This window comes from Melanerpes formicivorus, unplaced genomic scaffold (assembly GCF_026170545.1).
Source record: "Melanerpes formicivorus ecotype bairdi unplaced genomic scaffold, bMelFor1.0.p_v2 SCAF_26, whole genome shotgun sequence".
Taxonomy (NCBI): Eukaryota; Metazoa; Chordata; class Aves; order Piciformes; family Picidae; genus Melanerpes; species Melanerpes formicivorus.
In genome coordinates, this window is record NW_027142378.1 from 11,718,407 (window position 1) to 11,746,108 (window position 27,702).

A 27,702-nucleotide genomic window follows, 5' to 3' on the forward strand; every position below is an offset into this window, starting at 1 on the left:
AGATGGTTGGAACATGGCAGAATGTGGTCTGGTGCAAGCAGCTAAAGCCATTTCTGCCTAGATACATTACATTGCTCTCCCTGTGATGCTGGCAGATGGAATCACTGCTTGTAGGGTTTTGAGAACAAAGCTTTCCCTCAGAACATTATTACAGAGAAACTGCAAGAGTTTAGGAAGAAGTAATAAAGGATAAATTAAAAATCATTCTTGCAATTTCTGAGCAAACCAAGTGAGGGGGAAAGGAAAAAAAAAAGCTTGTACTACTGTCCCTTCCCAAATGAAATTGGTGTGTCCTCATCACTCAAGCAGATACAACAGCTAGAGCAGATATTGTATGCCAGTGGAAAGAATATATATTGCACACATAAAAGGCTGCAACATAAATTTGAAGAAATATGGGACTCCTTCATATAGGTAGGTCAAACTTTTCCCTCAAGCAGATAATTACAGGCTTGGGGTGAGTAAATCTTATTAGCCTCTCAGCACCTTATCTCCCCTCAAAGAGACCAGTAGTAGATATATAGTAGATATATCCTACTTCAGTCACTTTGTGGATTGCATGTTAGATATTGCCTTCTGCAGTCCAGTCCTCACTGCAACCTCCGTATTTCACAGTGGAATGGCTATGGATAGCCAGAAAATAGGTCATACCAGAGAAGAGATGAAAACAGATTCCTAGAGTTGGAAAGGATGGGAGATATGAAAGGAGATGGAAAAGAAAAATAAGTTTGGTACACAACTCTTCTCTTTATGTTATTGCTGGATGCCAACACATGGCTCACACATCAGTCTGGAACCTTGTTTCTGAAGGAGCAGGACAGGCTGTGGCAGGCTAGGCACCAGGACATGGACCTGAAGGAGTGGGTCCAGAGGGTCATGAAAATGATCAGGGGGTTGGAACACCTCTGCTATGAAGATAGGCTGAGGAAGCTGGGGTTGTTCAGCCTGCAGAAGAGAAGGCTCTGCAGAGCCTGCCAGTACCTGAAGAGGGCTACAGGAAGGATGGAGAGAGACTGTTTACAAAAGCCTGCAGTCACAGGACAAGGGGCAATGGCTTCAAAGTAGAGAAGAGCAGATTTAGATTGGATATTAGGAACAGGTTCTTTACTATGAAGGTGGTGGAACACAAAAACAGGTTGGCATCCCTGGAGATGTTCAAAGTGGAGCTTGACAGGGCTCTGAGCAACCTGATCTAGTTGAGGAGGCCCCTGCTGACTGCAGAGGGGGTGGACTGGATGATCTTTGGAGGTCCCTTCCAACCCAGACCATTCTATGATTCCATGGATCAGGTACTTCTGTAGAGATGGAGATGGGCAGGGTCACAGCAGGCTGTGCTGAGCTGAAACAGGACTGCTAGGCCAATAAACAAGTTAGGGAGAGGCCCTGGGGCTGGCTAGTAAGGGGAAGTAAGGCTTATTAGTGGCCTCAGGGGCTGCCAGTGTGGCTATTTGATCATGAATCATTTGACTTGTGTTGTTTTGCTCCAGTATTACATCAGTATCCTTAGGCAGTTAGCCACAGCCTCTTGAAGACAACACATAAATGCTACTCACTGTGCCGTCCTCTATGGGAGAAGAAAGGGGACGTGTCTCTCATGACCCAGGTCACATTCCAAGCAGGGGGAGCAGGAGGATGAGGAGGGCTGCTTGCTGGGAGATCCGACGGGCTCCGACCTTTCATTTTAAAAGAAGAGAAAGAAGAAAAGATAAAGCCAAACATTATGTATGGCATAGCTGTGTGTGGGCTACAAATCAAGTGCAAAGATCTCAACCAGCTTTCTAGAGCAGATGCTACAAGCACTGACATTCGACTGCTTCTTGGTCAGATCTTGATACAGGCACCTGCATGGAGACAGGAGGTTAATTGCTCTACATTGCAGAATTATTGTCACCTAGAATAACTGCCAAGTTTCATCCTGCACTCATTCTAAGCTCTCTTTGGCCTTTCAGTACCTCAGTTGTGGGGTTTTTTAAAGTTTTGTTAGCACAGGAGTATCCCCCCCCAGAACAAACCTGCAGTGACAGGACGAGGGGCAATGGCTTCAAACTAGAGCAGAGCAGATTTGGATTGGATGTTAGGAACAAGCTCTGTGCCACGAGGGTAGTGGAACACTGGAACAGGTTGCCCAGGGAGGTAGTTGAGAACCCATACCTGGAAATATTCAAAGTGAGGCTCAACAAGGCTCTGGGCAACCTGATCTAGTTGAGGATGTCCCTGGTCATTGCAGAGGGCATGGGAATAGGTGAGCTTTGGAGGTCCCTTCCTTCTTCTGGTTTCAGTGCAACACTAAGCTTTGCTGCAATAACAGCAAACCAATTTGTTAACACTTTTTATTCAGAGGTTTGGTAAAGCTTTCTGTAACAATAGGAATTAACTCACAGAGCAATAATTAATTCAGAGTGCTGAAGAACTGTGCTCTTGAATGGATAAATAGCAATGCATAATAAAAGACAGTTTAGAAGGTAAGAGTAAACAGGGTAAATGGCTGAAGCCTTGGGGAAAACACAGCTTTGATTCTCTGAAAGCTCTGCTTAGCCTTGCTTCTCACTGCCACTGAAGAAAACCCAGACAATTTAAGAGGCCTTGTCAGAAGCTTAAATACCAGGTGTTAGCTGTGCTCTATCTCACTCTCAGAGCAATCTCACTATTAGCACACTCCTGTACTGAGTAGCAACAGCAAAATCAAGAGAAAAACAACCATTCTTAGGTCAGAGTTGCAAATCATAGGATGGTCTGGGTTAGAAGGAGCCTACAAAGGTCATCTACTCCTTCATTCATTCCTTTTATAACCAAAAAGTACACCTAAGATGTAAGCAAATACTGTTCATTACTACACTTGGATATTGCCTCATTACTCAGTGGATTAACTTTCTCACTGTTCTGAGACCACAAAATGGTTTGGGTTGGAAGGGACCTCTAAAGCTCATCCAGTCCAAACCCCTCTGCAGTCAGCAGGGACTTCCCCAACTAGATCAGGTTGCCCAGAGCTCTGTGGAGCCTCACCTTGAATCTCTCCAGGGATGGGGCCTCAACCACCTCCCTGGGCAACCTGTTGCAGTGCTCCACTTGCTCATTGTCTAGATCAACAATCTCCAAGACAAGGATGTACTTCACTCTGTGTCAGAGAGCCATTCTCAAGAGGAAAAATAAAATGATAAATAATGTTCCTAGTGGCTCCACTAAACCTGGTCTCAGTGCTAAGTGATAGCACAAGAATTCACAGCACTCCAGCTGTGGTCTCTCTGGGGCAGAGTAGAGGGGAAGGAGAACCTCTCTTGAACTGCCAGACACACTCTTCATGATGTACCCCAGGATAGCATAGAGGATCAAAGAACTGTTCAGTACACCCCCTACATACACCCCACCCTCCCCCACCAGAACAGAATGGATCCAGTTCAATTTATTTTAACCTAAGAAGTTTTTCTCCTATTCTTTAAGGATTAATTTTGGAACTTCATTTCAAATGATTTGCTTTGGCTGTTGGTCTGAACCCGAAGACAAGAAGATTGTATCAGATGTTATGAATCTTTCCCAATTAAGTTATCTTCAGAGGAAGATGCTGGGTAAAAGGTTTTTGTATAGCCAAGAGGCTACTCTTCACAGTGAGGAATGATTTGATTTCAGAGTGAGCTATAGGTTAGGAGAAGGAGAGACCTTTCCTCTTCCACCTCAGGGCATTTTACATCCAGAAAGGTAATTACAGAAGACTGTATCAGCTAAATAAATGCTTCTTGTGCAGCAAGGGTAATGCAAATGCAGAGCAGAGTGTGGCCCAAAAGCATGAGGTTTTCCCCTCTCTAACACAACTCAGATTGAAGCCAAAAAGCAGTAAGAACATTTTTGTCCTCTTCTTTTTAATGTCCTAACCTTCCATTCCAGTTGTTTGCACCAGGGTGCTCTGTCACTTGTCAACAGTGATCCTAACCTTTAAAAAAAATGAATGGATTAGCAAGTGGAAGCTGACAGCTCCATTTTTAGCAGCCAGAAGTATGGCAAGGGCCAACAGAAGGTTCTTTGATATTCCTGCCTCAAGGAACATCCAGCGCCCAATCCTGACCCAAGGTTCTCCATCACAGCTCCAAACACGCACCTGAGGAGGACATTTGACATTCCTGCTTTTAAAGCTGTGCCAAAGCAGCATCTCCTTAGGGGATGCAAAATTCATTCAGCACACCAAGAGTTTGGGTTAAAAAACCCCTAGAAAGTGGCTGATGTGTACTGAAGTCACGCCTCAAGGCCACAGAGTCATTAACTAAAATATGTATGTATTATTGTAATGAAAAATCTCTCTTTGATAGAATGACCTTGTGTGTTCACAGGAGAGAAACGGAACAACAAAAGCAAAGCTTTTTTCTGGGGCATTTTACAGCAAACAGGATTTCCTCCCTTCTTCCTCCTTTTCTGGAAGAAGCCAGAACTATCCCCAGCAATTAACATCCTTAGCTTCCTAAAGTGCAGTGCAGTGCAGAAATGTAATTGAATTTTTATCAAAGCACTCATTCCTTTTATAACCAAAAAGCACACCTAGATGTAAGCAAATATTGCTTATTACTACACTTGGATATTGCTTATTACTATACTTGGATATTGCTTCATTACTCAGTGGATTAACTTTCCCACTGTTCTGAGATCATAGAATGGTTTGGGTTGGAAGGGACTTCTAAAGGTCATCCAGTCCAACCCCCTCTGCAGTCAGCAGGGACATCCCCAACTAGATCAGGTTGCCCAGAGCCCTGTGGAGCCTCACTGTGGTTATCTCCAGGGATGGAGCCTCAACTACCTCCCTGGGCAACCTGTTCCAGTGTTCCACCACCCTCATGGTAAAGAATTTGTTTCTAACATCCAGTCTAAATCTGCTCTGCTCTAATTTCAAACCATTGCCCCTCATCCTGTCACTGCAGGCCTTTGGAAACAGTCCCTCTCCAGCCTTCTTGTAGGCCCCCTCCAGGTACTGGAAGTTGTTCCCAGGTCTCACTTAAGCCTTCTCTTTTCCAGGTTGAACAACCCCAGCTCCCCCAGACTGTCATTGTAGCAGAGGTGCTCCAGCCCCCTGATCACTTTCCTCCTCTGGACCTGCTCCATCAAGTCCATGTCCTTCCTGAACTGAGGGCTCCGGAGCTGGACACAGTCCTCCAGGCGAGGTCTCACCAGAGCAAAGTGGCAGAGAGAAGTTATTCCCAGTTCCACAGTGATAAATGTGAGGTAAGAAACATGCATGAACCTATCCTCTAGATTTTAGAGTTGCAACAGATGTGTCAGTGAATAACTGAGACCAGTGTGTACTTTCAGCTACACCTACACCTGGGGAAAAACCAAAACACCTCTCAGAATCGCATTTGTTTATGTGGAAATCAAAAGTCAACCTCAGAAGTATTTGTGGCTCTGATTTATAACAGCAAGAGAGGAGCTCTTGGCAAATATTACAATGATGTGTTTAGAAACAGCCTCCATTAAGGGCTGGATGTTCCAACCTCAGCAAATGCCTGACCTTTCAGAAAAGGTTATTCCAGTTCTAAGGAAAAAGTACCAATTTGCCACAGAAAAGGAATGACACAGTTATCTTCTCCTCTGGTGAAAAAACCCAAAGCAAACAACCCACTGCCAAATGCACTCAGGACCAAGGCAACTTCATTGGATTAAACAAATAGATCTTCCATGCAGCTGACTGCATCAAGTGTGGAAACTGTGTAGGCTTCTATGAAGCAGAAGCAGATCGAGGACATCCTAAGAAGAGACAGACTCAACACTGCAGGGAACTGAAACCCAACATCCCCACCCTGCCAAAGCCCTCTCAGGACATTAATGAAATATCTATGCAATCCTAGATGGCTATGACAGCAAAGGGTTTGGGCTTACCATAGAATTGTTTCAGTTGGAAAGACCTCTAAGACCAGAGTCCAGCTGTCCACCTAAAACTACCAAGGCCATTCAAACATGTCCCAAAGTGCCATGCCCACAGGTTTCTCAAACACCCTCAGGGATGGGGACTTCACCACCTCCCTGGGCAGCCTGTGCCAATCCCTGACCACTCTTGCAGCAAAGAAATTGTTCCTAAGATCCAACCTAAAGCTCCCCTGGTGCAATTTCAGGCCATTTCCTCTCATCCTACCACCTGACACTAGGAAGAAGAGACCAACCCCAACCTCCTTTCAGGGAGTTGCAGAGAGCAATGAGGTCTCCCCTCAGTTTCCTCTTCTCCAGGCCAAACAATCCCAGCTTCCTCATCTGCTCCTCACCAACCTGTGGCCTTCTTGGCCACCTGAGCACACTCTGGGTCACATTCAGCTGGCTTGCCTCTGGCTAGCTGAGAGTGCAGACACAAGCAGTCCTTAATAAAGGATTCCTGACCCCCTGCCTCCACAATAGTTCCTAATTTCAGGTTTCGAGGGGCAAAGGGATGCAACCGGGGGAAAAAAGCTGCCTGAGAATTCCCAGTGAGCTCTCAAATTCACAACTGATCCTCCTGATCAGGCTAGAAGCACTCACACAGCCTCTTAGAAGCTTTCCTTTCCCCCCGCTTCCCATCTCCAGAGAGGACTCACTGAGCCGTGAAAGAGCCAAAAGTGCAGTACGCCGAGGTGACCAAGCAGCACCAAACCCAAACAGCCCAAGCAAACACTTTGTGACTAATCCATAGGCTCTACTCTGCTCACACAGATCACTCTCTACATGACATGCAGAAGCAAAACTCAGATTCTGTTCACAGTCAAGCCGGAGAACAAGGCAAAGGGCAAGCTCGTTCCGTGCCGGCTCCTGCTCCGAGTAGTTTACTACGCTAACCGGTGGATGGACTCCAGGGTTTCTCTTTAGAAACCCTTCTCTAAAGTACAAAAGTGTTCCCTGACAGCCTGCCAAAGTTGTCTTTTCCAGTTGGAAAATACATTAAATAATGCATTACATGGCAATGATTTTATGTCATATTGAAAGCCTGATGAGTGCAAATAAACGATAGCACGTGTGTGTGTGTGTGACCAACCTGGAGGGCTGCAGAGAGGAAGTCTGCATTGAGAGGGCTGCAGCAGCAGACCTGTGGATAGTGGATTCAGTCAGACATACACTGCATGAGGCACAGAAGTGATCAACAGTGCTGCCTGGCAGATGCTTGATGAGTAAATTTGGGATGAGCATACACTTCCTGTACATCAAGCATGTGTCACTAATAAAACTGTTTAATTCAACATCACTCTGATCCTTCTGGCCCTGACTTTTTGTTTTCTCTTTGTAAAGGCTGATTTAAACTTTTCTATCAGCTCTTTTCTGTTAGCATTCCCCCCCTCCTTTTCACAGAGAACTTTAGATTGGAAATGCCTCAAACCTGACTGATTCAATCAGCAAATCAGTACCCCACAGGTCAGTTATCTTCCTACCAACTAGGCAGTCCCTCTGTCTGTGATATCCCATGGACAATTCTTGATGCAAGGGGAGTCTGATAAGTCTGGGAGACACCATCTGATGAGCAGACTTTGGCTCTAGGAAGAAGAGGAGCATGAAGCACCCAAATTACAACTCCATCAAGGTATCATGACAGGGAAGTATTAACCAAGTATTATGTGCTGCTGCTGGTTACAGGGGGAAAGAAAGTTAACATCTTCCTGTTAAAAATCGAAAGGGGAAGCAGTGCTCTCCTGTTTGCTGCTCTCTTTGCATTCTGCTGCGTGTTTGCATGCATACTGTAAAAGCTGAGAACTTTCTTTGATCTCTTCTTTGAAAGCAAGTGGCATACAAAGAGTATTTAACCCCCCACCCCCAATTAAAGTGGCCAAGCTTCTGTTCTACCAGTACAGTTTAAAAATACACTGCCACCTAGAGCATACCACTGCATCTGGATGCTCTGCAGCTGCTGAAGACCTGCCCAGTAAAGACACCACAAACCAGCGATGAATCATTGATTAAGAGCTGAGGATCTCAATTACAGACCAGAGAAGAAATGGCTTAAAGTTGTTCCTCATTTGCGTGCACACAAGAAAGCTTTAAGAGATCCAACAGCAGACTGATCTCTGCTCTAATAATCTTCCACAACACAATTAAGCATCTCTGTGGGCAACAGAGAGAAAACAAAGGACTGAGTGTTAGTAATTGAACTGCTCACAGCTCTGGTTTGTCTCAGGAGCGGCTGAGGCTGCAGGCAGGACTGCGTCAAGGGATGTGCTTCTCCTGCTTGTCTAGCCTGCAGCTTTGCTGAGCAAAGGGGAAAGCCCCTGAGCAGCAAAGCTCCAGGAACAAACACACTCTGAATTCTGCATACCTCTTCACTCTACCAGCTTTTAGATGTTTTAAGATCACAGCTGGAAGAGGAGTGTTGGAGCAGTGACTTTGTGTGGTTGGGGTATTCCAACACAGGGCAACACCTGTTCTTGTCTTTGGACTGATGACCAGTACCCCTGCATGACTGCCCAGCTCTGAAGTGAAAACCAGAAGCCATTATGTCTTGATGCAGCACAGACAGACCTCCAGGCACTGCAGACAGCAAGGAAGTGCAAGTTAAAGTCTGTGGAATGGGCAAGCCTTCCACTAAGGCCCACTCAAGTCCATCAGGTTGCAGATGCTCTGAATTTTTTCTTTCCATGTGCAAACAAAGTGATCCTTCCATGGCTGTCTGGGGTATTTGTCTGTTGTAGCTCTGAAAAGCCTCCAACAGAACAGCTGAAAGGCAACATCAATCTCTGGGCCTTGTATGTCAGCCTGAGAGAGTTCCTTCATTTGCAGTCACTGGGAGTCCTTACAGTGTCTGCTGGACTGGCCCCCCAGAAGGACTCTCTGCTACAGTGCTCCTCGCCCAGCTGATTATGATGTGTGTGTATTTGGAGCATATATATTGGTATGGCAACCAGCATGCTTGCTACACCAGTGCACACATCACAGATACACCATCACACAGAAGCACACAACGTTAGGGGCTGGAAGGGATCTCGAGACATCATCCACTCCAACCCCCCTGCCAGAGCAGAATCACCGAGAGCAGGTCTCACAGGAACACATCCAGGTGGGCTTTGAATGTCTCTGGGACTCCACAACCTCTCTGGGCAGCAGCCATACTGTACCACAGTAACTTTCATATTAGGAGGATTGCCACACCAGTATATCTGCCATACCAGTATGGCTCTTGCTGGTCATAACTGGGCTCCTGACCCCACACATTCCCAGTGTCTACCTATCTGTGTGGCTCAGATTATTCCACACAACTGTTCAGCTTGGAAGAAACCTTTGAGACTATCAGGTCCAACCACTTGCTTAGAACTCTCAATCCCATCACTACTGCTAACCCACTGCCACTAAAACACATCCCTCAGCACAACATCCACACGCCTTTTAAATGCCTCTGGTGATGGTGACTCCACCATCTCCCTGCCAGCCTGTGCAGTGCTTGATATCCCCTTTTGTGAAGAAATTGTTCCTAATCTACAACCTGAACCTTCTCTGGAACAACTTCAGGCTGTTTCCTCTTGCCTTATCACTTATTTCATGTGAGAACAATGTCCACCTCTCTATCAGCTCCCTTCTGGGAGCAATGAGGTCCCTCCATAGCCTCCACTTTTCCATACTAAACACCCCCAGTTCCCTCAGCCATCTGTCACAAGACCCTTCACCAGTTTAGTTGCTCTGCTTTGGACATGCCCCAGCATCTCCACATGCTTCTTGTAGTGAGGGACCCAAAAGTGAGCCCAGTACTCAAGATGTGGCCTCAGCATTTGCTGAGGACAGAGGCACGGTCACTGCCCTAGACCTCCTGGCCACATTATCCCTGATGCAGGCCAATGTGCTGTTGGCCTTCTTGGACCACCTGGGTTCAAGCTGGCTCATACTCAGGTCTTTCTCTGCTGGGTAGCTCTCACTCTGCCCAAAGCCTGTAATGTTGCACGAGGTTGTTGTGAGCCTCTTCTACATGTCCTTTCCCCAAGATTTGCTGTAGTCTGTACTCAACATCACCTCTAGAAGCACAGTGGTCAGGCTTTCAAGCAAAGAAAAAAAGGGAGGAAAGAAGTTGTTTTGATAGTGTTTAAATAATTCATGCCACATACTGACTTCAAGCCACAGAGTGCCTTCACCTTGGACTCCTGCATAGCTGCTGCCATATTTAACACATCCACCCAGCTGGAGTTTCTCATCAGGCTGGCACACATCCCACAGCATCTCAAACCAAAGGCATTAAGGAAAAGGGGGAAAACAAACCCAGCACCAACCTCCTGCTCTTTTTACACTTAAATCCCTCTGTTGTACCAGACAGACTGTGTACTAAACCAGAATGAATAGATCCTTGCACCTCTAAGCAGCTACCAGTGCAGCACAGCTGCAGACATGGAGACACTCAGCGGCCCACAGCCCTTGCAGATTTTAATCCAAGCACGTCTCTCTCAACATCTGCCTTGTGATTCATATCTCTTGTGTTCAAGGTGTGGCCTTCAAGGCTCACTTCTTTTTTTGTCTCCATGTTTCTTGTCAGTGGAGAAAGACACAAGCACAAACAGAAAAACCCCAACCCTTGGATGTTTAAATGCCAGGGGAGTCCATATCTGCAGGCTTCCATGCACACCTCTGTGGTCTGCAGGAGACCTTTCACCCTCAGAGCAGCCAGCCTGCACCACCTTTCAAAGACTTCTTTGATCAGGAGGATAATAGTGGTAACTCACTGCTCCTCCCATGCTTTCATGCCATGTCAGTACCTCAGGTTCTGGAAACACTCAGCAAAGTTTAGGAGACAATTTTTCATTCATACATAGCAACTAAATGTCCCTTTGCAACTCCAAAGGAGAGAACTTCTGTGCCTATTGCACAAGCATAGAGGGAAGATAATCTCATCAGAAGGCTCAGTACCACTCCCAGGGAGAGAAATATAAAACTGGGGTTGTCTTTAAAATCAGCCATGCCCATCCCTTAGAACTGAAAGCAGGCCACCAAGCAATGGAAATGAAATGCAGGAATTTCAGGTCAAAACTGGACATTTTCCCTATGAAAGAGGCATAAATCATGAAGGGATTGTTCCATTGTAAGGACATAGGACTGCTGGAGCGAGTCCAGAAGAAGGCCACAAAGGTAATCGAAAGGCTGGAGCACCTCTGCTATGAGGACAGGCTGAGGGAGCTGGGGGTGTGCAGCCTGGAGAAGAGTCTGGGGGGACCTTAGAGCTGCCTTCCAGTAACTCAAGGGAGCCAACAGAGAGGCTGGAGAGAGATTTCTCCTAAGGGTATCTAACAACAGGACTAGAAGAATGATTATAAGCTGAAGTAGAGCAGGGTTAGACTGGATCTTAGGAAGAAGTTCTTCAGAACAAGGGTGGTGAGACTCCAGAATAGGTTACCCCTGGAGGCTGTGGAAGTCTGCTCCCTGGAAGTGTTCAAGGTCAGGTTGAGTGAAGCCTAGGGCAACCAAATCTAGGTGAGAGCCATCCCTGCCCGTGGCACTGGGGTTGGAGTAGATGATCTCTAAGGTCCCTACCAGCCTAAGCCATCCTATGGTTCTACAGGGGCTTGACTGCAGCACACAGAGAGGAGGAAAACCTTTAGAAAGGTCACTGCAGCTCCGGAGGCTTCATCCCGCTTTGATACGTGGAATGACTGAAATTGTGCAACCCAAAGGGGGCATTTTGGGAGGAGGACCTTTAAGTCCATGCCTGCTGTACCAAAACATGAAGTGAACCCTCTGAGGAGTTCTAGGAAGCCCTACCCATGTACCAGAGAGACAGACTGTAAAGCAGTGAGAGCTATGCATTTCCTGCCATTGGTCTGGCTGAGCCCAGGGGCTTGTCACAGCAGGCACTCCTCTTGAGACAGTGTTGCAGAACTGCAAGGAATGGGCAGGGTGCTGTGGCAGCAGAGAAAATGCTAACCATCTGTCATTGGTAGGCAAGCTGCATTATGGCTAGAAATAGCAAAAGGGTGCAATGACTATTTCAATCTAAAACACAGCTGTCTTGGCAGTAACAATAAAAACTACTTCATATTCCCTTTACTGGGAAGGTTGCCAGTGTGCTCACATTGTCTACTTTCACTGCAACATTTCATTTTGCTTAAGGTAAAGGACAGTATCTCTGAACACAACCAGAGGCATATTCAGATGTAAAAGTACTTCAAGGAAGTTGTGCAAGTGCTGCCAAAATCAAGGCCACAAAGTACCTGAGCAAAGCAGGAGAAACCACAGTGGGGGTTGTAATGGTCCTCAAAAGCTCATCCAGTCCAAGCCCCCTGCCAGAGCAGCACCACCTAGAGCACATCACACAAGAACACATCCAGGCAAGTTCTGAATATGTCCAGAGAGGAAGACTCCACAGCCCCCCTGGGCAGCCTGTTCCAGTGCTCTGTCACCTCACAGGGAAAAAGCTTTTCTTCATATTTACATGAAGCTTCCTATGCCTCAACTTCCACCCATTGCCCCTTGCCCTGTCACTGGGCACACTCCCCAGGTTCATGTCCCTCTGCATCCTTCCCTGCAAAAGAGAAATCATTTGGCTTCTCCTTCCCCTCCCCAGAACCTGTGCTGTTCAAAAAAAGACTTTCCCAAAGTGATTACTTACAGGCCTGTTTGAGAAATGATTACAAATGGCTTAGTTAACTGCTGCAGACAGCCTCATCAGTCATCATAATGTGGTCTCAGCGCCAGGCTCATCAGGACAGGCAACTTGTCATGACAGATGACACCTCCTCGAGAAGGCTTCCTCCCATGGCTTTTCCCCAGGAAAGTCCTCCTCAGATAAGGTCCTTGCCAACAGTGGTCCTTAAGCAACAATCAAGGAGGAATCACCACCACCTGCCTGCAGTCAGTGCTTCAGTGTGGGGCTTTTCCTCTATGCAGCTTTACCTTCAGTCTCTGAGTGTGGAGTGGTTTATCTGTGTGCATGTCTAGGAATCAAAATGCTCTCAGCAGCTGCTGGAAAGGTGAATTTAGAGATGATGATAAGAGTGACATATTAAGAAGAGGCCACAAAAGGCTGAGACAGCAGTGACAGCCCCAAAATGCTGCAAAACAATCTGCAATCTATGCTTCATTTTCCACATCTAGAAAAGGAAGAGCATAGAGACTCCTACTGCTGCACCTCCAATACTGGGTCCGTTTTGGGGCCCTCACTACACAAAGAACACTGAAGTGAGGTGCTGCAGTGTGCCCAGAGCAGGGCAACAAAGCTGCTGAAGGGCCTGGAGAACAGGGCTGGGGAAGAGTAGCTGAGGGAACTGGGGGGGTTTAGTCTGAAGAAGACAAGGCTGAGAGGAGACCTCATTGCTCTCTACAGCTCCCTGAAAGGAGGATGGAGTGAGGTGTAGCAGGTGACAGAAGGAGAAATGGCCTGAAATTACACCAGGGGAGGTTTAGGCAGGATATGAGGAAAAATTTCTTGCCTGCAAGAGTGGTCAGGCATTGGAACAGGCTGCCCAGGAGGGTGGTGGTATCACTGTTCCTGGAGGTGTTCAAGAGTCACAGGATGTTAAGGGTTGGAAGGGACCTCCAGAGAGCATCGAGTCCAACCCCCCTGCCAGAGCAGGAGCAGAGAATCTAATGCAGGCCACACAGGAACACATCCACATGGGTTTGAAAGTCTGCAGAGAAGGAGACTCCACAACCTCTCTGGGCAGCCTATAGACATGGCACTGTGGGACATGGTTTAATGGCCATGGTGGTGTTATGCTGATGGTTGGACTCTATGATCCTGGAGGTCTTTCCCAGCCAAACCAATTCTCTTCTATTCTGACTGCTAGGTCAGAAACCGCTAGGTTGAACATCTGGATTTGTCCAGTGCCTTCTGTGGTGAAGGCAACACCAATACCCATTATAAAAAGAGCCAATTTATCCTTCCACTGATACTGCTTTGCAAACTGGAACTCCAGAGAGCTGGTTCCACACTCAGCTCATCTGGAATGGGACCTGAGATAAAAGTGTGCATTCTCTCCTTTTGCCTTGCTCTTTCTGCTACTAAAATGGAAGTTATGATGCTCACTGAGCTTGGGAATCCTTGGATGAAAAGCAGCAAATATTTTTATGACTAAATGCCTAAGCAAGGTTTTCAAACGATCCTTTCCCATAAACTCTACTGTCCTGCTTCTCACACACAGCCTTTTGCTAGGAGGAGGGTGAAAGCCCAATGTAAGAACAGTTGGCTTAATGACACACATGTCAGTCCCAGGCAAGAGGCAAACCACTGGCAATGAGCAGTTTGCTTGGGAAGTTTGGCACTTGCTGGCTGTTTGTGAACTGTTCATGGACAGACTGGAGTTGATGAATACCTTGAAATTACTCAAATATTTACTGGGAACAGATTGGAGCCCGTGGGGGTTTTGTTTGCTTGCTTTGTGTGGTGCTCCAGCTAGGCACCAGTTGGTCTCTCCAGTACCCGTGGTGCTGAATAGGCGCTGGACCCCTGCAGCAACCTGCACTTCTGCTATGCAGGAAACACCAACATCTCTCTTTCTTCTTGTTCCCCGTGAAAGAATCAACAAGGATAAACCTGAAGTTTCCTGGAAATAAAAACTGATGGAGAAGAGCAGCTGAGGAGCAAATGCTTTTGTGTAAAGGAACTAAAATTTAAGTGTTTCATGTCAATTCCAGAGCAGAATATACTGCAGTGTGGCTCCAAGTAAAGCAAGCAAGCTGAATGCTTCATGGTGGGAAGGAAGGTCAAACCGTTTCATTTTGATTTTCTCTCAGCCTGATAAAGACTCTGGCATTTTGTGAAATTGATATATTCCCAGAGGAAGTCTGCTTCTCAAAACAATATTTCCTGATGGAAAATCTGCCATGAGAAACCAAGACAAGTGATCCTACCTCTCCTGCAGCTGACGAGCTATGACTTTGCTCTCCAGCTGTCACAGCACCTCTCTGAGAATCCCCTGACAGGAACCTTTAGCTGGAGGAGCCTCTCAGCTTGGTTAGTCTGGAAAAGACCTGGGGAGAGTCACTGAGGTCTCTTAGAGAAACCTAGTGGAGAGCAAACCCCAAGCAGCACAGCTATGCTAAACTCACCCAAAATTCAAGTGGAAGAAATTCTCCTGGCTCCAGGCTTCAGACAGCCATTTACTTGTATTGACAGGGAGGGAGCTGCGTGTCAGGGAACACAGCACTGGGGGAATTCCAACAACAGGCTGAATCCCCACTGGAACGATGCTACTGCTCCATACACCCACAGACTTCCTTGCTAGCCCTGGCAGGCACTTTCAGACAGTTTCTACTGCAGATTTTCCTCTCCCTTGACAAAATATTGGCCTTTCTGGGCAGAAACTGCCCCCATCTGTAGTCACAGAATCATTGAGCAGCAGGGGTTGGAAGGGGCCTCTAGAGATCACCTAGTCCAACCCCACTGCCAAAGCAGGGTTGCTTAGATTAGGTTGCACAGGTATGTGCCCAGGTGGGTTTTGGGTCTCCAGAAGAGGAGACTGCACAATTTTTCTGGGCAGCACAGTCCACTGCCTCAGCAGCCTCACAGCAAAGATGTTCAAATGAAACCTCGTGCTCTAGTCTGTACTCATTGCCCCTTGTCCTGCCACTGGCCATTACTGAAAAGAGAGCAGCCCCATCCTCTTGATCTCCATCCTTTAGCTATTCATCAGCATGGAGAAGATCCCCTCTCAGTCTGTTCTTCTCCAGGCAAACAGCCCCAGGTCCCTCAGCCTCTCCTCATAAGAAAGATATGCACCAGTCCCTTTGCAATCCTCCTGGACCTCTGTTGGACTCTCTCCAGTAGTGCCCTGCCCTTCAGCTGGGGATGCTGCTCTGGCAGGGAGGTTGCACTGGATGATCTTTTGAGGTCTCTTCCAGCCCCTACCATTGTGTGACTGGGACTGCATGACAGAAACTGAAGCTGCTCCCCTTTGCACAGGACACTTAGGGGAGGTTCTGTAGATCCTACAGTCTCACATGTCTGTGAGACTCCCACTTAAGAAAAGAAGTCCTTAGTGGCAGTAAGCAGCCTTCCTTCCATCCCATTTACCACAGGAACCCCAGGCAATAAGAACAAACAGGGAACGTGCCTTTTAAACTAGGGGAACTCTCTCTCAGGAGAGACTAGGGTTCAGCAGGGTGTCTTAAGTCTTTGATGAGAACTGAAGCAAGTAATAGGAAGAGATCATGTTGAGGTTTTAGTGAAGCTGGTAACACAGCACCAAGCAGCCACTCACTTATTCCACCCCCTGCCCTGGTGGGATGGGGAGGAGAAGCAAACCCAAAAGCAAAGATAGTTAATGCAATAACTAGAAGTAATAGAATAATGAATCTGGCAAGGAAAGGGAAATAAAACCCAAGGAAGCCAAGTGATGCATGATGCTACTGCTCACCACCTGCTGACCAATGCCCTGCCAGTCTCCAAGCAGCAATCCACCCTTCCTGCCAGTTCCCCCCACTTTAGACACTGAACATGATGTTCCATGACATGGAATAGCCCTTTGGCCACTTGGGGTCAGCAGCCCTGGCTATGCTCCCTCCCAGCTTCTTTTGCACCTCCTTGCTGGCAGAGCACAGGGTCTGAAAGGTCTTAACTAAGGACAAGAGCTACTGAGCAACAACTGAGACATCAGTGTGGTATCAACATGATTCTTACACTAAATCCAAACCACAACCCTGTATCAAGTCGCTTAGGGCCTCATCCAGCCTGGCTTTGAACACTTCCAGGGAGGAAGCATCCACACCCTCCCTGGGCAACCTGTTCCAGGGTCTCACCACCCTCAGAGTACAGTCCTGTACCCCTAGGATGAAAATTAATTCTATCCCAGTCAAACAGAGATCCCCAAGATCATCACCTCTGCTCCTGCCCCATGTCTGAGTACAGGAGGCCTAGGATTTCCCATTCCAAGAGGAACTACTTTCTTGCCTCCAGGAGCTGGCACCAGTGGCAGCACTGACTCCAAAGAGAGATTTCTCCCAGCTTTTAGCAGCTGGGTGCCTCTCACCAGGGGTAAAGGAAGGACACTGAAGGGATGGTAGAGTATAGGAACAGACGGATTGTCACAGTGAAGGAGTGAATATGATCTGCTGAGCATGAAACCTGTCCCTGTCCAGCTCATGCCGAGTTTTCAACTAGCAGTTACCTCCCTGAGTACCCACAATCTGACATCGAGGCAGTGGTCCTAACTTGTCCAGTCAGTCCTTACTGCACTGCTAAAAATAGCAATTAACCTGTTCCTCTGCTCCTCACTATCTCTGGAGGACACCTGCTCACACAGGGTTGAGCAGAGTCCAGCTCACTACTCACAGGAATTAGCATCCTTATCTCCTTGTACAGGCTGCCTGAGCTGCACATTCACTTGCCTGGCTCTCAGGTTTAATGTACTGGCAGCTCTTCTGCTCCCTGACCATTGTATCCTAGGCTGCAGGAGGGAACATGCAGGGAATATCCCTCTTTCCTACTCTAAAACGCAGACTGTCCTGCTTCTCAGGGCACTGGCCTCTGTGTCTCCACAGGAACCTGACCTGCCATTCCCATGATCACAGAATAGAATCATTGAATTGTTTTGATTGGAAAAGGCTTCTAAGAGCATTGAGTCCAACCTTCACCCTAGCACCACCATGGCCATTAAAGCATCTCCCTGCTTTGAACCATGTCCACAGGTTTTTTGAATGCCTTCAGGGATGGTGACTCCAGTGCCACCCTGGGCAGCCAGCTCCAGTGCCTGACCACTCTTGCAGGAAAGGAGTTTTTCCCAATATCCAACCTAAACCTCACCTGAATCCCCTGAATAATGATCAGCTAGAAATGGGAACTTCCTACACAGGGCAGCCACTGAAAGCCAAACCAGGTCCAACCCCTTCAGTCAAACTGTCCTCCAATTTAAGGTGTGTGAAATCACACCCCAGACTGCAACCCTGGCCTGGAGAGCTCTGCATCATCCTATGTCCAGTAACCACAGAGTGTGAGAGGAAAAGGCCTGAAATTGCATCAGGGGAGGTTTAGGTTGGATCTTAGGAACCATTTCTTTGCTGCAGGAGTGGTCAGGGATTGGCACAGGCTGCCCAGGGAGGTGGTGGAGCCCCCATCCCTGGAGACATTGAAGAAATGTGTGGACATGGCACCTTGGGACATGGTTTAATGACTGTGATGGAGTTAGATTGGTGGTCTCCATGATCCTAGAGGTCTTTTCCAACCAAAACAATTCTACTAGCTCAAAAATACTGTAACAGGGCTTTGCATTAGCCCAACACAACTACTCAGCTGGGCAACGAAGCATGCAGTAACCACCACCCAGGGGCAGAGTTAAGCTGGGTTCCTTCTGTCCACTTGGACACAACAGCCAAACCCCTGTGAACTGAAAGAAGGCTCTCAGCAAAACCTGTCCAGTGCTTTCAGTGGTCAGGGCAAGCTACTAGCCAGAACCTGGCTTAGCAGTGCACTATTGATAGCACTCAGGTGGCCTGAGAGGTTCTGTGCTGAGCCAGGGGTGGATACAAAGTGGGGATTTCAGTTTGCTCAGAGCTGAATTGGCTCTGCAATGTTAATAGAAGTAAAAAGCAATAACCCTCATCATGTTGTCACTAACAGATTTTATATGTGCCTGGGTGTAGATGGGGAGTTAGTCTACTGATTAAATAAGGACCTTTTTTGAGCAGTCACTCTCCAGAGTGGAATAGCATTTCATTATTGGTAATGAATTGCATTTGTTTGGGGAGCTCACCAGGATGCTGTGGCACTCACAGCACCAGCGTGCTGCAGCCCTGCACTCAGAGCAAAACATTTCACAACACCTGCCTGCAAGGCTGCTTTCAGGGAGAAACCAAGTCCAGCACCACACACCAAGGCCAGGACAAGCAGTGGAATTCTGTGACTGAGGAGAGGCTGTTGGTGCTTACCTCGGTTTTTAAGTTTAAACCAAGTTTTGGGTTAAAATCAAGCATGTGCACAATCTACCAAGGGGTGCAGCTGGTATGCCAGAGGGCAGGGCTGCCAGCCAGAGGGACAAGGACCAGGACAGGGAAATGGACCAGATGGAACCTCATGAAATTCAACAGGGACAAAGCCAAAGCCCTGCACCTGGCTAGGAGGAATCCCCTGCAGGCATCCAGGCTGGACTCTGCCTGGCCAGCTCTGCCAAAAGGGCCAGGGGCTCAGCAGGCTGGCTGTGGGCCAGCGGAGTTGCAAAGACAGCAAACAGTATTCTAAGCAGTATCAAGAAGACTACAGTAGCATGAAGGAAGTTATTAGTCTTTACTCATCCCTTCCTGTACTGCTGGATGCAGTTTGAGACACCCAGAACAAGAAAAACTGCAGTTAACTGGGGAGAATTCAGGGAGGACCACAAAGCTGGTGAGGACAGGAGCAGTGGCCCTGTGAGGAAAGGCTGCAGGACTGGGGCTTCTTCAGCCCAGGAAAGGGATGGCTTGGGGGGACACCTTGCCAAGGGAACTTGAGATTGGGTATTAGGAAAAATGCCTTTACTGAAAGGGTTATCAGACACTGCAACAGCTTGACCAGGAAGGTGATGGAGTCCCCATCCCTGGTGGTATTTAACAGTCACATAGGTGGAGTGCTTAGGGATATGGTTTAGTCAAGGACCTGTCAGTGTTAGCAAAATGATTGGTCTCAATGATCTGGAAGGTCTTTTCCAATCTAGGCAAATCCATCATCATTCTGTGACCCAACAGCAGTGAAAGGAGAGGGACTGAGAAAGGCATTAAGCTTGTTGCAGGGGGTTTGATCAGAGAACAGCAGCGATGGGATACATCAGAGCTGGCCCCGTCCTGACTAGACACTGGGGAGAAGGAGGGAAGAGAAAGAAACAAAAAGATGCCTGTAGGAATGGAGAGCAGAGGCCAAGGGAGGATGTGCAGGTTTTCCAGCCCTGCCTGGACAACAGCCTGTGCAACCTGGCCTGATTCATTGTTGGCTCTACTTTGAGCAGGAGGTTGCTGAATTCATTGTTGAACCTACTTTGAGCAGGGGCCTCCCATGCTCCCTTCCAGCCTGAGTTATTCTAAGGTCCTATGAAATAACTGTTGTGAGCCACACACATTTTCAAGATGTCTTAGAGAACTGATGAGTTTTCATTTCAGAGAATTCTGGCTTCTGATGGCTTGGTGGAAAACCTCTTGCAAATGCTCTCCATCAGTACAAGTACAAAAGCAAAGTGAGACTTGCATGAATCACAGTAGAACAGCACCAAAATATTTTGCCTGCAGAAACCTTTTCTGGCTTTCCTGGGTATTTTGAGGCCCTCAATATCTTCATTTTACAGATGGAGCTGGAGATAGTCTGTTTAAGCAACCTGCTCATGTTTGTACAGCCTCCATATCACAGCCCAAAGCCACAAGGCACTGTTTGCTTTTAATTTGCAGCAGAAACTCACCTTCCAAGCATTTGGGGACTTTGGAATGCTTTGAGTATTATATAGAACCTTTGTATAATTACAGAATCACAGAACATTGGGGGTTGGAAGGGGCCTCCAAAGCTCATCCAGTCCAACCCCCCCTGCCAGAGCACCATCACCTAGGGCAGGTCACACAGGAACACATCCAGGCAGGTTCTGAATATCTCCAGAGAGGGAGACTCCACAACCCCCCTGGGCAGCCTGCTCCAGGGCTCTGTCACCCTCACAGGGAAAAAAGTGTTTCCATGGAAGTTCCTATGCCTCAACTTCCACCCATTGCCCTTTGTGCTGTCATTGGGCACCACTGAGCAGAGCCTGGCTCCATCCCCTTGGCACTCACCCTGCACATCTTCATAAACATGAATGAGGTCACCTCTCAGTTTCCTTCTCTCCAAGCTACAGAGCCCTCAGCTCCCTCAGTCTCTCCTCATCAAGAAGATGTTCCTCTCCCTTAATCATGTTTGTGGCTCTGTGCTGGACTCTTTCAAGCAGTTCCCTGAGGTCTTTCCTGAACTGAGGGGCCCAGAACTGGAGAGAACACTCCAGATGCAGCATATATAGTGACTGTAATGCTTAAGACAGCTTCTTGGTGCTGCTTTGCAGAGTACAATATTGAGTCATTCACAACTGAGATCAGCAGAGACTCAAACCTCAGCACTGAGCTTTCAAACAAAGCCAGGGTTGGATTTTGGTTGGCTTTGGGTTGTTTTTTTGGTAATATATATTTGTTTTTCATGCTATTTGTGTTGTAGGAAACTGGCCTAATAATGCCACAGTAATTCTGTAAGTACAGCTTAATCTTAAACAATAACAACAAATGAGTTTCATCTGATCTGTTCAAACAGAAGTGTGTTTGACAGAAGTGCCAAGGGCTGCTGGTGGTAGAGGGCTATTGGCAGAAGCCATTTCCTCAGTTAGAGAAAGGAGGAAAGGAGAATTTTTAGCATTTGCTGAGGCAGTAGCAGCAGATTAACTTTAGATCAATGAGTTGCTTGATTATTGTACTTCACTCTCAACTCTTTCTATTCAGCAACCAGGGAAATAAAACATACAAATTTAAAGCACTCTCCCAGCCTTCAGCTTCACACACAAAGCTGGGATTTCTCCCCAAGTGACTGACTGCATGTCATCTGCAGCAAGGCAGAGGGGCCAAAGCGTCACTGGGGTCACAAACTACCTAGTGATGCAGTGGGCACCCAGAGGTATTTTCAGAGGGCCTCCAGCTTCCCTGGGTCATGACCATGTTCTACTTGAGAAAGAGGGAAAAACACCCAATTCCCATTTTCACTCCTGTGAATCCCTCTCAATTCTAAACTATCCTTTAAACTTGTTTCCCTCCTTCTCCCTCCCCCCACCTCACACTACCCCATCCATGAGTTACTGGGAGGACTTGCAAAGTATTGTACCTGCATGCATGTCCTGCAGTCCCACCTCCTGCTCAGCAGAGCTTGGGACACTCAGACTTCTAGCTGGCATAGTGAGAGCCATGCACTTGCATTAGGAGGAATCAGCTTTTGCTTACAGCAAACTACCTCCTAAAGGTCCCTAAATCTGCCTTTTCCAGAGCTCTGTACCTCTGCTCCAGCCCTCCTGACTCCATGTCACTCAGTCACCAACCCTGCTCAGCTGCAGCTGCCTTTAGATTCAGTGTTATTCTACTTGAGATCTTCCAGACAGGCAAAAGGGGTGCCTTGTCCACATCCACTATTGGTAGGAGTCACCCCAAGTCATGGCTGAGAGCTGACTTGTGAGGCAAAAGGCATCTGGGAAAGCCAAATACTGACCACAGCTTGGTGTCTGGCACCAGAATGCTGTGAGACCTGCAAGGCTGTGCCCTCTGCTTTCAGCAGTACCTCAACATGCACTCTCCCACAGGAACATCCTGGCCCTTACTCACAATCTTAAGAAATCATTTATTGCAGGATTCTGAAAGCTAATCACCAATAAAAACACCTCCAGAACAACTTCCTGCAGCATGTAGGATCACAGCATTGTTTCAGTTGGAAAGACCTCTAAGATCATTGAGACTAACTGCCAACCCAGCCACCACCAGGGCCATTCACCTGTGTCCTGAAGTGCCATGTCAACACATTGCTTGAACACCTCCAGGGAAGGGGACTCCACCACCTCCCTGGGCAGCCTGTGCCAGTGCCTCACCACCCTCTCAGGGAAGAAATTTGTCCTAATATCCACCTCAAAGCTCCCCTGGCACAATTTCAGGCCATTTCTCTGATTCTATTACCTGAGACTAGGGAGAAAACACCAAGCCCCACCTCACTGCAACCTCCTTTCAGGGAGCTGTAGAGAGCAAGGAGGTCTCCTCTCAGCCTCCTTTTCTCCAGACTGAACAACCCCACTTTCCTCAGCTGCCCCTCACCACTCCTGTTCTCCAGACCCTTCCCTAGCTTGGTTGCCCTCCCCTGGACACGCTCCAGCACCTCCATGTCCTTACAGTGAGGGGCCCAAAACTCAACCCAGTGTCTGATGTGTAGCCTCCCCAGTGCTGTGTACAGGGCTGCAATCCCTTCCCTTCTCCTGCTGGCCACACTCTTGCTGACACAGGCCACTGAGCACACTGCTGGTTGTCAGCCAGCACCCCCAGGTCCTTCTTAGTCTTCAAGGTAGAGAAGAACAGGCTGAGTTTCACATCATTTTGTGGAAGCTATGTCTGTTTCAGGGATGAGGCCTATTGAGCAGGCAATTACTCCTCTGCCCTGAAGTAGGAATTCTGCCTGCACTCTGAAGCAGAAATTAAGCCATCCTACATTTGCTATTTTCCCCTTTGTTCAGCTTTGATTTGTTGAATGTTTAAAACATTTCTGGGCTGATATTGTGTGCTTAACAAGAGTGCTCTGGGATATCTCCCTCATCTGGCAGAGTCCTCTGTGCCTTCAGTTGCATAAAGTAATGGAATTTGGAGTCATATAAATGCATTAGTGTTGGGCAACACAAGGAACAGACAGATAGGGGGGGAAGGCTGCAAGTGAGTCCAAATGTTTTACTGCCTTGCAACTCAGAAGATCCTGCTACAAGGATTTGCTCCTCTCTGCACACAAGAGATCAGCTACTCCTAAGGGGGTGAACAAAGAGTTTACCCAGCTGAGAGGCAGGGGGAAACAACTGTTAACAGCAGCAGCAGCTAAAGGAAAACACAAAACAAGTGCTATGGAAACTTACTGTGGCTGCCAAAGCCTACCTAGAACACAGGCAAGATGAACTCACAGCATCACAGCACGTTAGGGGTTGGAAGGGACCTCCAGAGACCGTCGAGTCCAAGCCCCCTGCCAGAGCAGGGCCACAGAACCTGGCAGAGGTTGCACAGGAACACATCCAGATGAGTCAGTTCCTGTATGACTTACTGTGTCTTCTAAATTCTACCTAGATCATAGGCAAGATGAACTCATCCCTCCCTAGGCCTAGGAACACGATTCCTAGGGGTACAAGACTCCTGGGCTTATCTCATTCCAAGTTCTGCCTGGGATGACCTTCTGCAGACCATGTAGGCATTCTGTGGTTGGGGCTTGGCAGCAGTGGTGGGACTGGGAGCCCTAGATGAGTGGTTGGACTTGATCACAAAGGTCTCTTCCACCCTCACCAGTTCTGCTTCTCTTTTGGCATGTGTTCTGTGCCATCATTCAGGCTTGCAAAAACTAAAAAGGGTATGTTAAAACTTTATGTGTTCCTTACCCTACAGCACTGGCATGTCCCAGAAGTACACTGAGGTACTGGAGAGTGTCCAGGGAAGGGCAACAAAGCTGGAGAAGGATCTTGAGAACAAGTCTTATGAGGAGTGACTGAGGGAGCTGGGGTTGTTCAGTCTGGAGGAGGTTGAGGGGAGACCTCCTTGCTCTCTACAACTCCCTGAAAGGAGGGTGGAGTGAGGTGGGGATTGGTCTCTTCTCCCTAGTATCAGGTGACAGAATAAGAGGACATGGCCTGAAATTGTGCCAGGGGAGGTTTAGGTTGGAGATTAGGCAAAAATTCTTTCCTGCAGGAGTGGTCAGGGACTGGCAGAGGCTGCCCAGGGAGGTGGGGGAGTCCCCATCCCTGGAGGTGTTCAAGAAACCTGGGGCCATGGCACTTCAGGACATGGTTTATTGGCCTTGGTCTTTTCCAACCAAAGCAATTCTACAAGTCTATGATTCTATAAGCCTTGCTGCTGCTTCTAGCTGAGATTTGGCTTTTCAGAGGAACCTAAAGAGAGTTAGATTTGTGCATCCCAGAGACTCACTTGAAGCAACCCAGCAGCCTATACAGGCCTAGTTTTGTTTCAGCACATGACTAAAATGGAGTCAGTCACCATTCACTTCACATTCAGAGGCACACTCCCCTCCACATGGCCATTAATGATTCAGGTGCCCCTCACAGAGAAGAGGTCTCAGCCAGCTCCTCACCAGGTTTCCACAACCATCTACATAAGATTCCTCATACAAAAATGACATAGGAGAAGCACTTCAAATTTGCTCCAGTCTTGCAATTACATTTGTGTAGCTAAGCCCTCCTGGAAATCTTCCAGGGTCTCACTTGTTTGGAGTAGGAGCCAAGCTGCAAGCTTTCCTTTAAGGAAGAGGCAACAGCAGTATTTCAGGGGGATGTTAGCACAGGAGCACCAGAAAGCAAACCAATTACATGGAGGCACTGTTTAACCTCTTACACTTGGCTTTGTTTGCACAGATATCCTGAAGAAGGAAGAGCAACAAAACTGCAATGCTGCTCTGGAACGCTGCCCCTGAAGTGTGTAGGACAGGAAAACAATGAAGTCTCGTGTAAAAAGCAAAGGTATATGGATGGTTCCCTTTGAATTAGGTAACTAATTCAGCCTTCTAATTCCCCACAGTGCAGTGGTTAATTAGAAGAAAGGGATTTGCAAGTGTTTTATCACTTCTCTGAAGCACTCTGCAGTGAGAAATGGCTAAGGCAGTGGGAGTCTTCAGATTTCTCTCCTACTGTCAAGATCCATTCAGGAATCTGGTCTCCTGTAGCAGATGTGAAGTTGCTACGAGAGCCCATCTTGCATGCCCTAAGTCAGGTGAGAGGCATGACACAGCCTCAGCTTCTAGTGCCAAGCCAGGTGACTAGGACAAGAAACAACAGGTACAAGCTGGGACACAGGAGGTGCCACCACTACATAAGGTGAAAGTTCTTTCCCATGAGGGTGGTGGGGCCCTGGGGCAGGCTGCCCTGAGAGGCTGTGAAGCCTTCTCTGGAGACTTTCAAAACATGGCTGGGTGTGTTCCTGTGTGACCTGACCTAGGTGATCCTGCTTTAGCAGGGGAGTTGGACTCCATGATCTCCAGAGGTCTGTTCCAACCCCTCCCATTCTGTGATGCTCTTCTGCTTGATTTCCCCCCGTACTGGCCCACTCATGCTGCTTCCCCCAGTCACACTTCCAGGTACTTACACCAAACTTTTCTCAAGCCCTGGGACACTTGTAAAGCAAACCAACCAACCACAGAACTGCTGAGCTTGAAAGAGACCTCTGAGATCATCAGGTCCAAGCACTCCACTGCTAAGGCACTCACTCCCACCAAGCCACCTCCCTCAGCAGCACACCCTCACATCTTGCAGACGCCCCCAGGGCCGGTGACTGCACCGCCTCCCCCGGCAGCCTCTGCCACCGCCTCAGAATCCTTTCTGGGCAGGACTTTTTCCTACACATGCATATATGAGACATGCCCACAGAAGCAATTCAGCTGACTGGTTGGAGGTATGAAAACTGAGTTCTCTCTGCCATGCAATCAAGGCATTTGTTGGTTGCCATTTTCCAAACAGCCTTTGTCTCCAGTCTTTGGTATTCACTGCGGCAACAGAAAACCGAAGCTGGATTCCTCACCTGAAAGCCTTCCAAGAGATATTTAAGCTTAACATTTAAAAGTCCATTCTCCCTTGACAATGTTGACAACTTCCATTAAAGGGGAAAAAAATTATTATTAGCATTCTGTAACCCTTTGCAAACAGGCCCCCGGCTCAGATCCACTGACCCCTGCAGCAATCGACCTCAACATTGCTCAACAGCCTGACAGCCAATTACCTTCTGATCTCCCTTCAATGGGCATTGTGGCTGGAATCACCAATCCATCACCTAGAAGGTAAGTCTAATAGTGTCTCATGGGCATTTCCTCACTACTTGTGCCATCAACACACTCCTGGAGAAGAAGCTGAGAAGCAGCTCTTCGTGGCAGGGAGGCTGGAGCCAGATGATCGTTAAGGTGCCTTCCAACCCACACCCACTCTATGAATCCCACTGAGTGCACCTGAAAACCAGGGAGGCACCAAGAAGCTATTCCCCCCTGCAAATACCTCTGAACACAGAGTGAGAACCATGGTGAAAGACACCTCATGAGCCAAACACAGCCTCATTCACTTCATGGGGATACCATCAGACACACACAGAGTACTCCAACAAATATCACAAGCCTTTTGAATCTGTAGGCCATGGATTTTGGGGTGCTGCAGGCAAATGCAATTCTCTTTCTCTCTCACTCTTTTGCTTCCAGTCCATCTGATGCAATTAAAGGCCTGGGACCTTTACAAAGGCCTATAGTGACAGGACAAAGGGCAATGGCTTAAAACTACAGGTAGATTTAGATTGGACGTTAGGAACAAGTTCTGTGCCATGAGGGTGGTGGAACACTGGAACAGGCTGCCCAGGGAGGTGGTTATCCCCATCCCTGGAGATATTCAAGGTCAGGCTTGAGAGGGCTCTGGGCATCCATCTTGTAATAGAGGCTCCAGAACTGGATGTAATACTCCAGGTGTGGTCTCAGCAGAGTGGAGTGGAGCAGAGGGGGAGAATCACCTCCCTGACCTGCTGACTGTGCTTCTCTTGCTGCAGCCCAGGATTCAATTGCCTTTCTGGGCTGCAAGTGCTCACTGGTAGCTCATGATGAGCTCCTCATCCAGCAGCACCCCCCAAGTCCTATGATGCTCCTTGAAGAAGGTGAAGTGCCACCAGTCCCTGGACATTACGCCAGCCAATGCCTCCAAGGGGTATTTAAGCCATGAAAGAACCCATCAGCTACTCCAGGGAAATATCATCGGCTTTTATCACTTGAGCACAGCAAATCCGAAGCGAAAATGGCCATGCTGCTGGGACTGTGAAGAGCAGATTGTGATAGGGACAGAGGTCTGCAAATGTGTTCTGTGTGTTTGTTATAATGAGTGATCCATTGGAAAATGTGGGGAAAGGGCAGCTTCATTAAGCTAAGCTCTGCTTCCAGCTGGAGACACAGCAGTAAGTTTGGGTAACAGAAATGAGATGTTAGCAAACCAGTATGAAGCAGGATTACTTAATGCTTAGGTAGCCTTTGTCTACCAATTAGCTAGCTCCCACTTCATCTTGGCCATTCCTTCCATTACTAGGAGCTCCCAGAGGATGTAATTTTGGAAGAGAGAGCACTAGAAGGCAGAGTATCAGATAGCCAAACTC

At 47.8% G+C, this 27,702-nt stretch overlaps 1 protein-coding gene across 1 annotated transcript in view; it reads right to left on the reverse strand.

The window, feature by feature from the left end:
• The window catches only part of ALK (ALK receptor tyrosine kinase), a 319,074-nt gene that overhangs the window by 236,630 nt on the left and 54,742 nt on the right, over positions 1–27,702 (reverse strand). Inside the window, exon 2 of the mRNA XM_068153686.1 lies at positions 1,554–1,673. Coding sequence (XP_068009787.1) covers positions 1,554–1,673 — 120 coding nt within the window. The remainder of the gene's footprint in view (positions 1–1,553; positions 1,674–27,702) is intronic.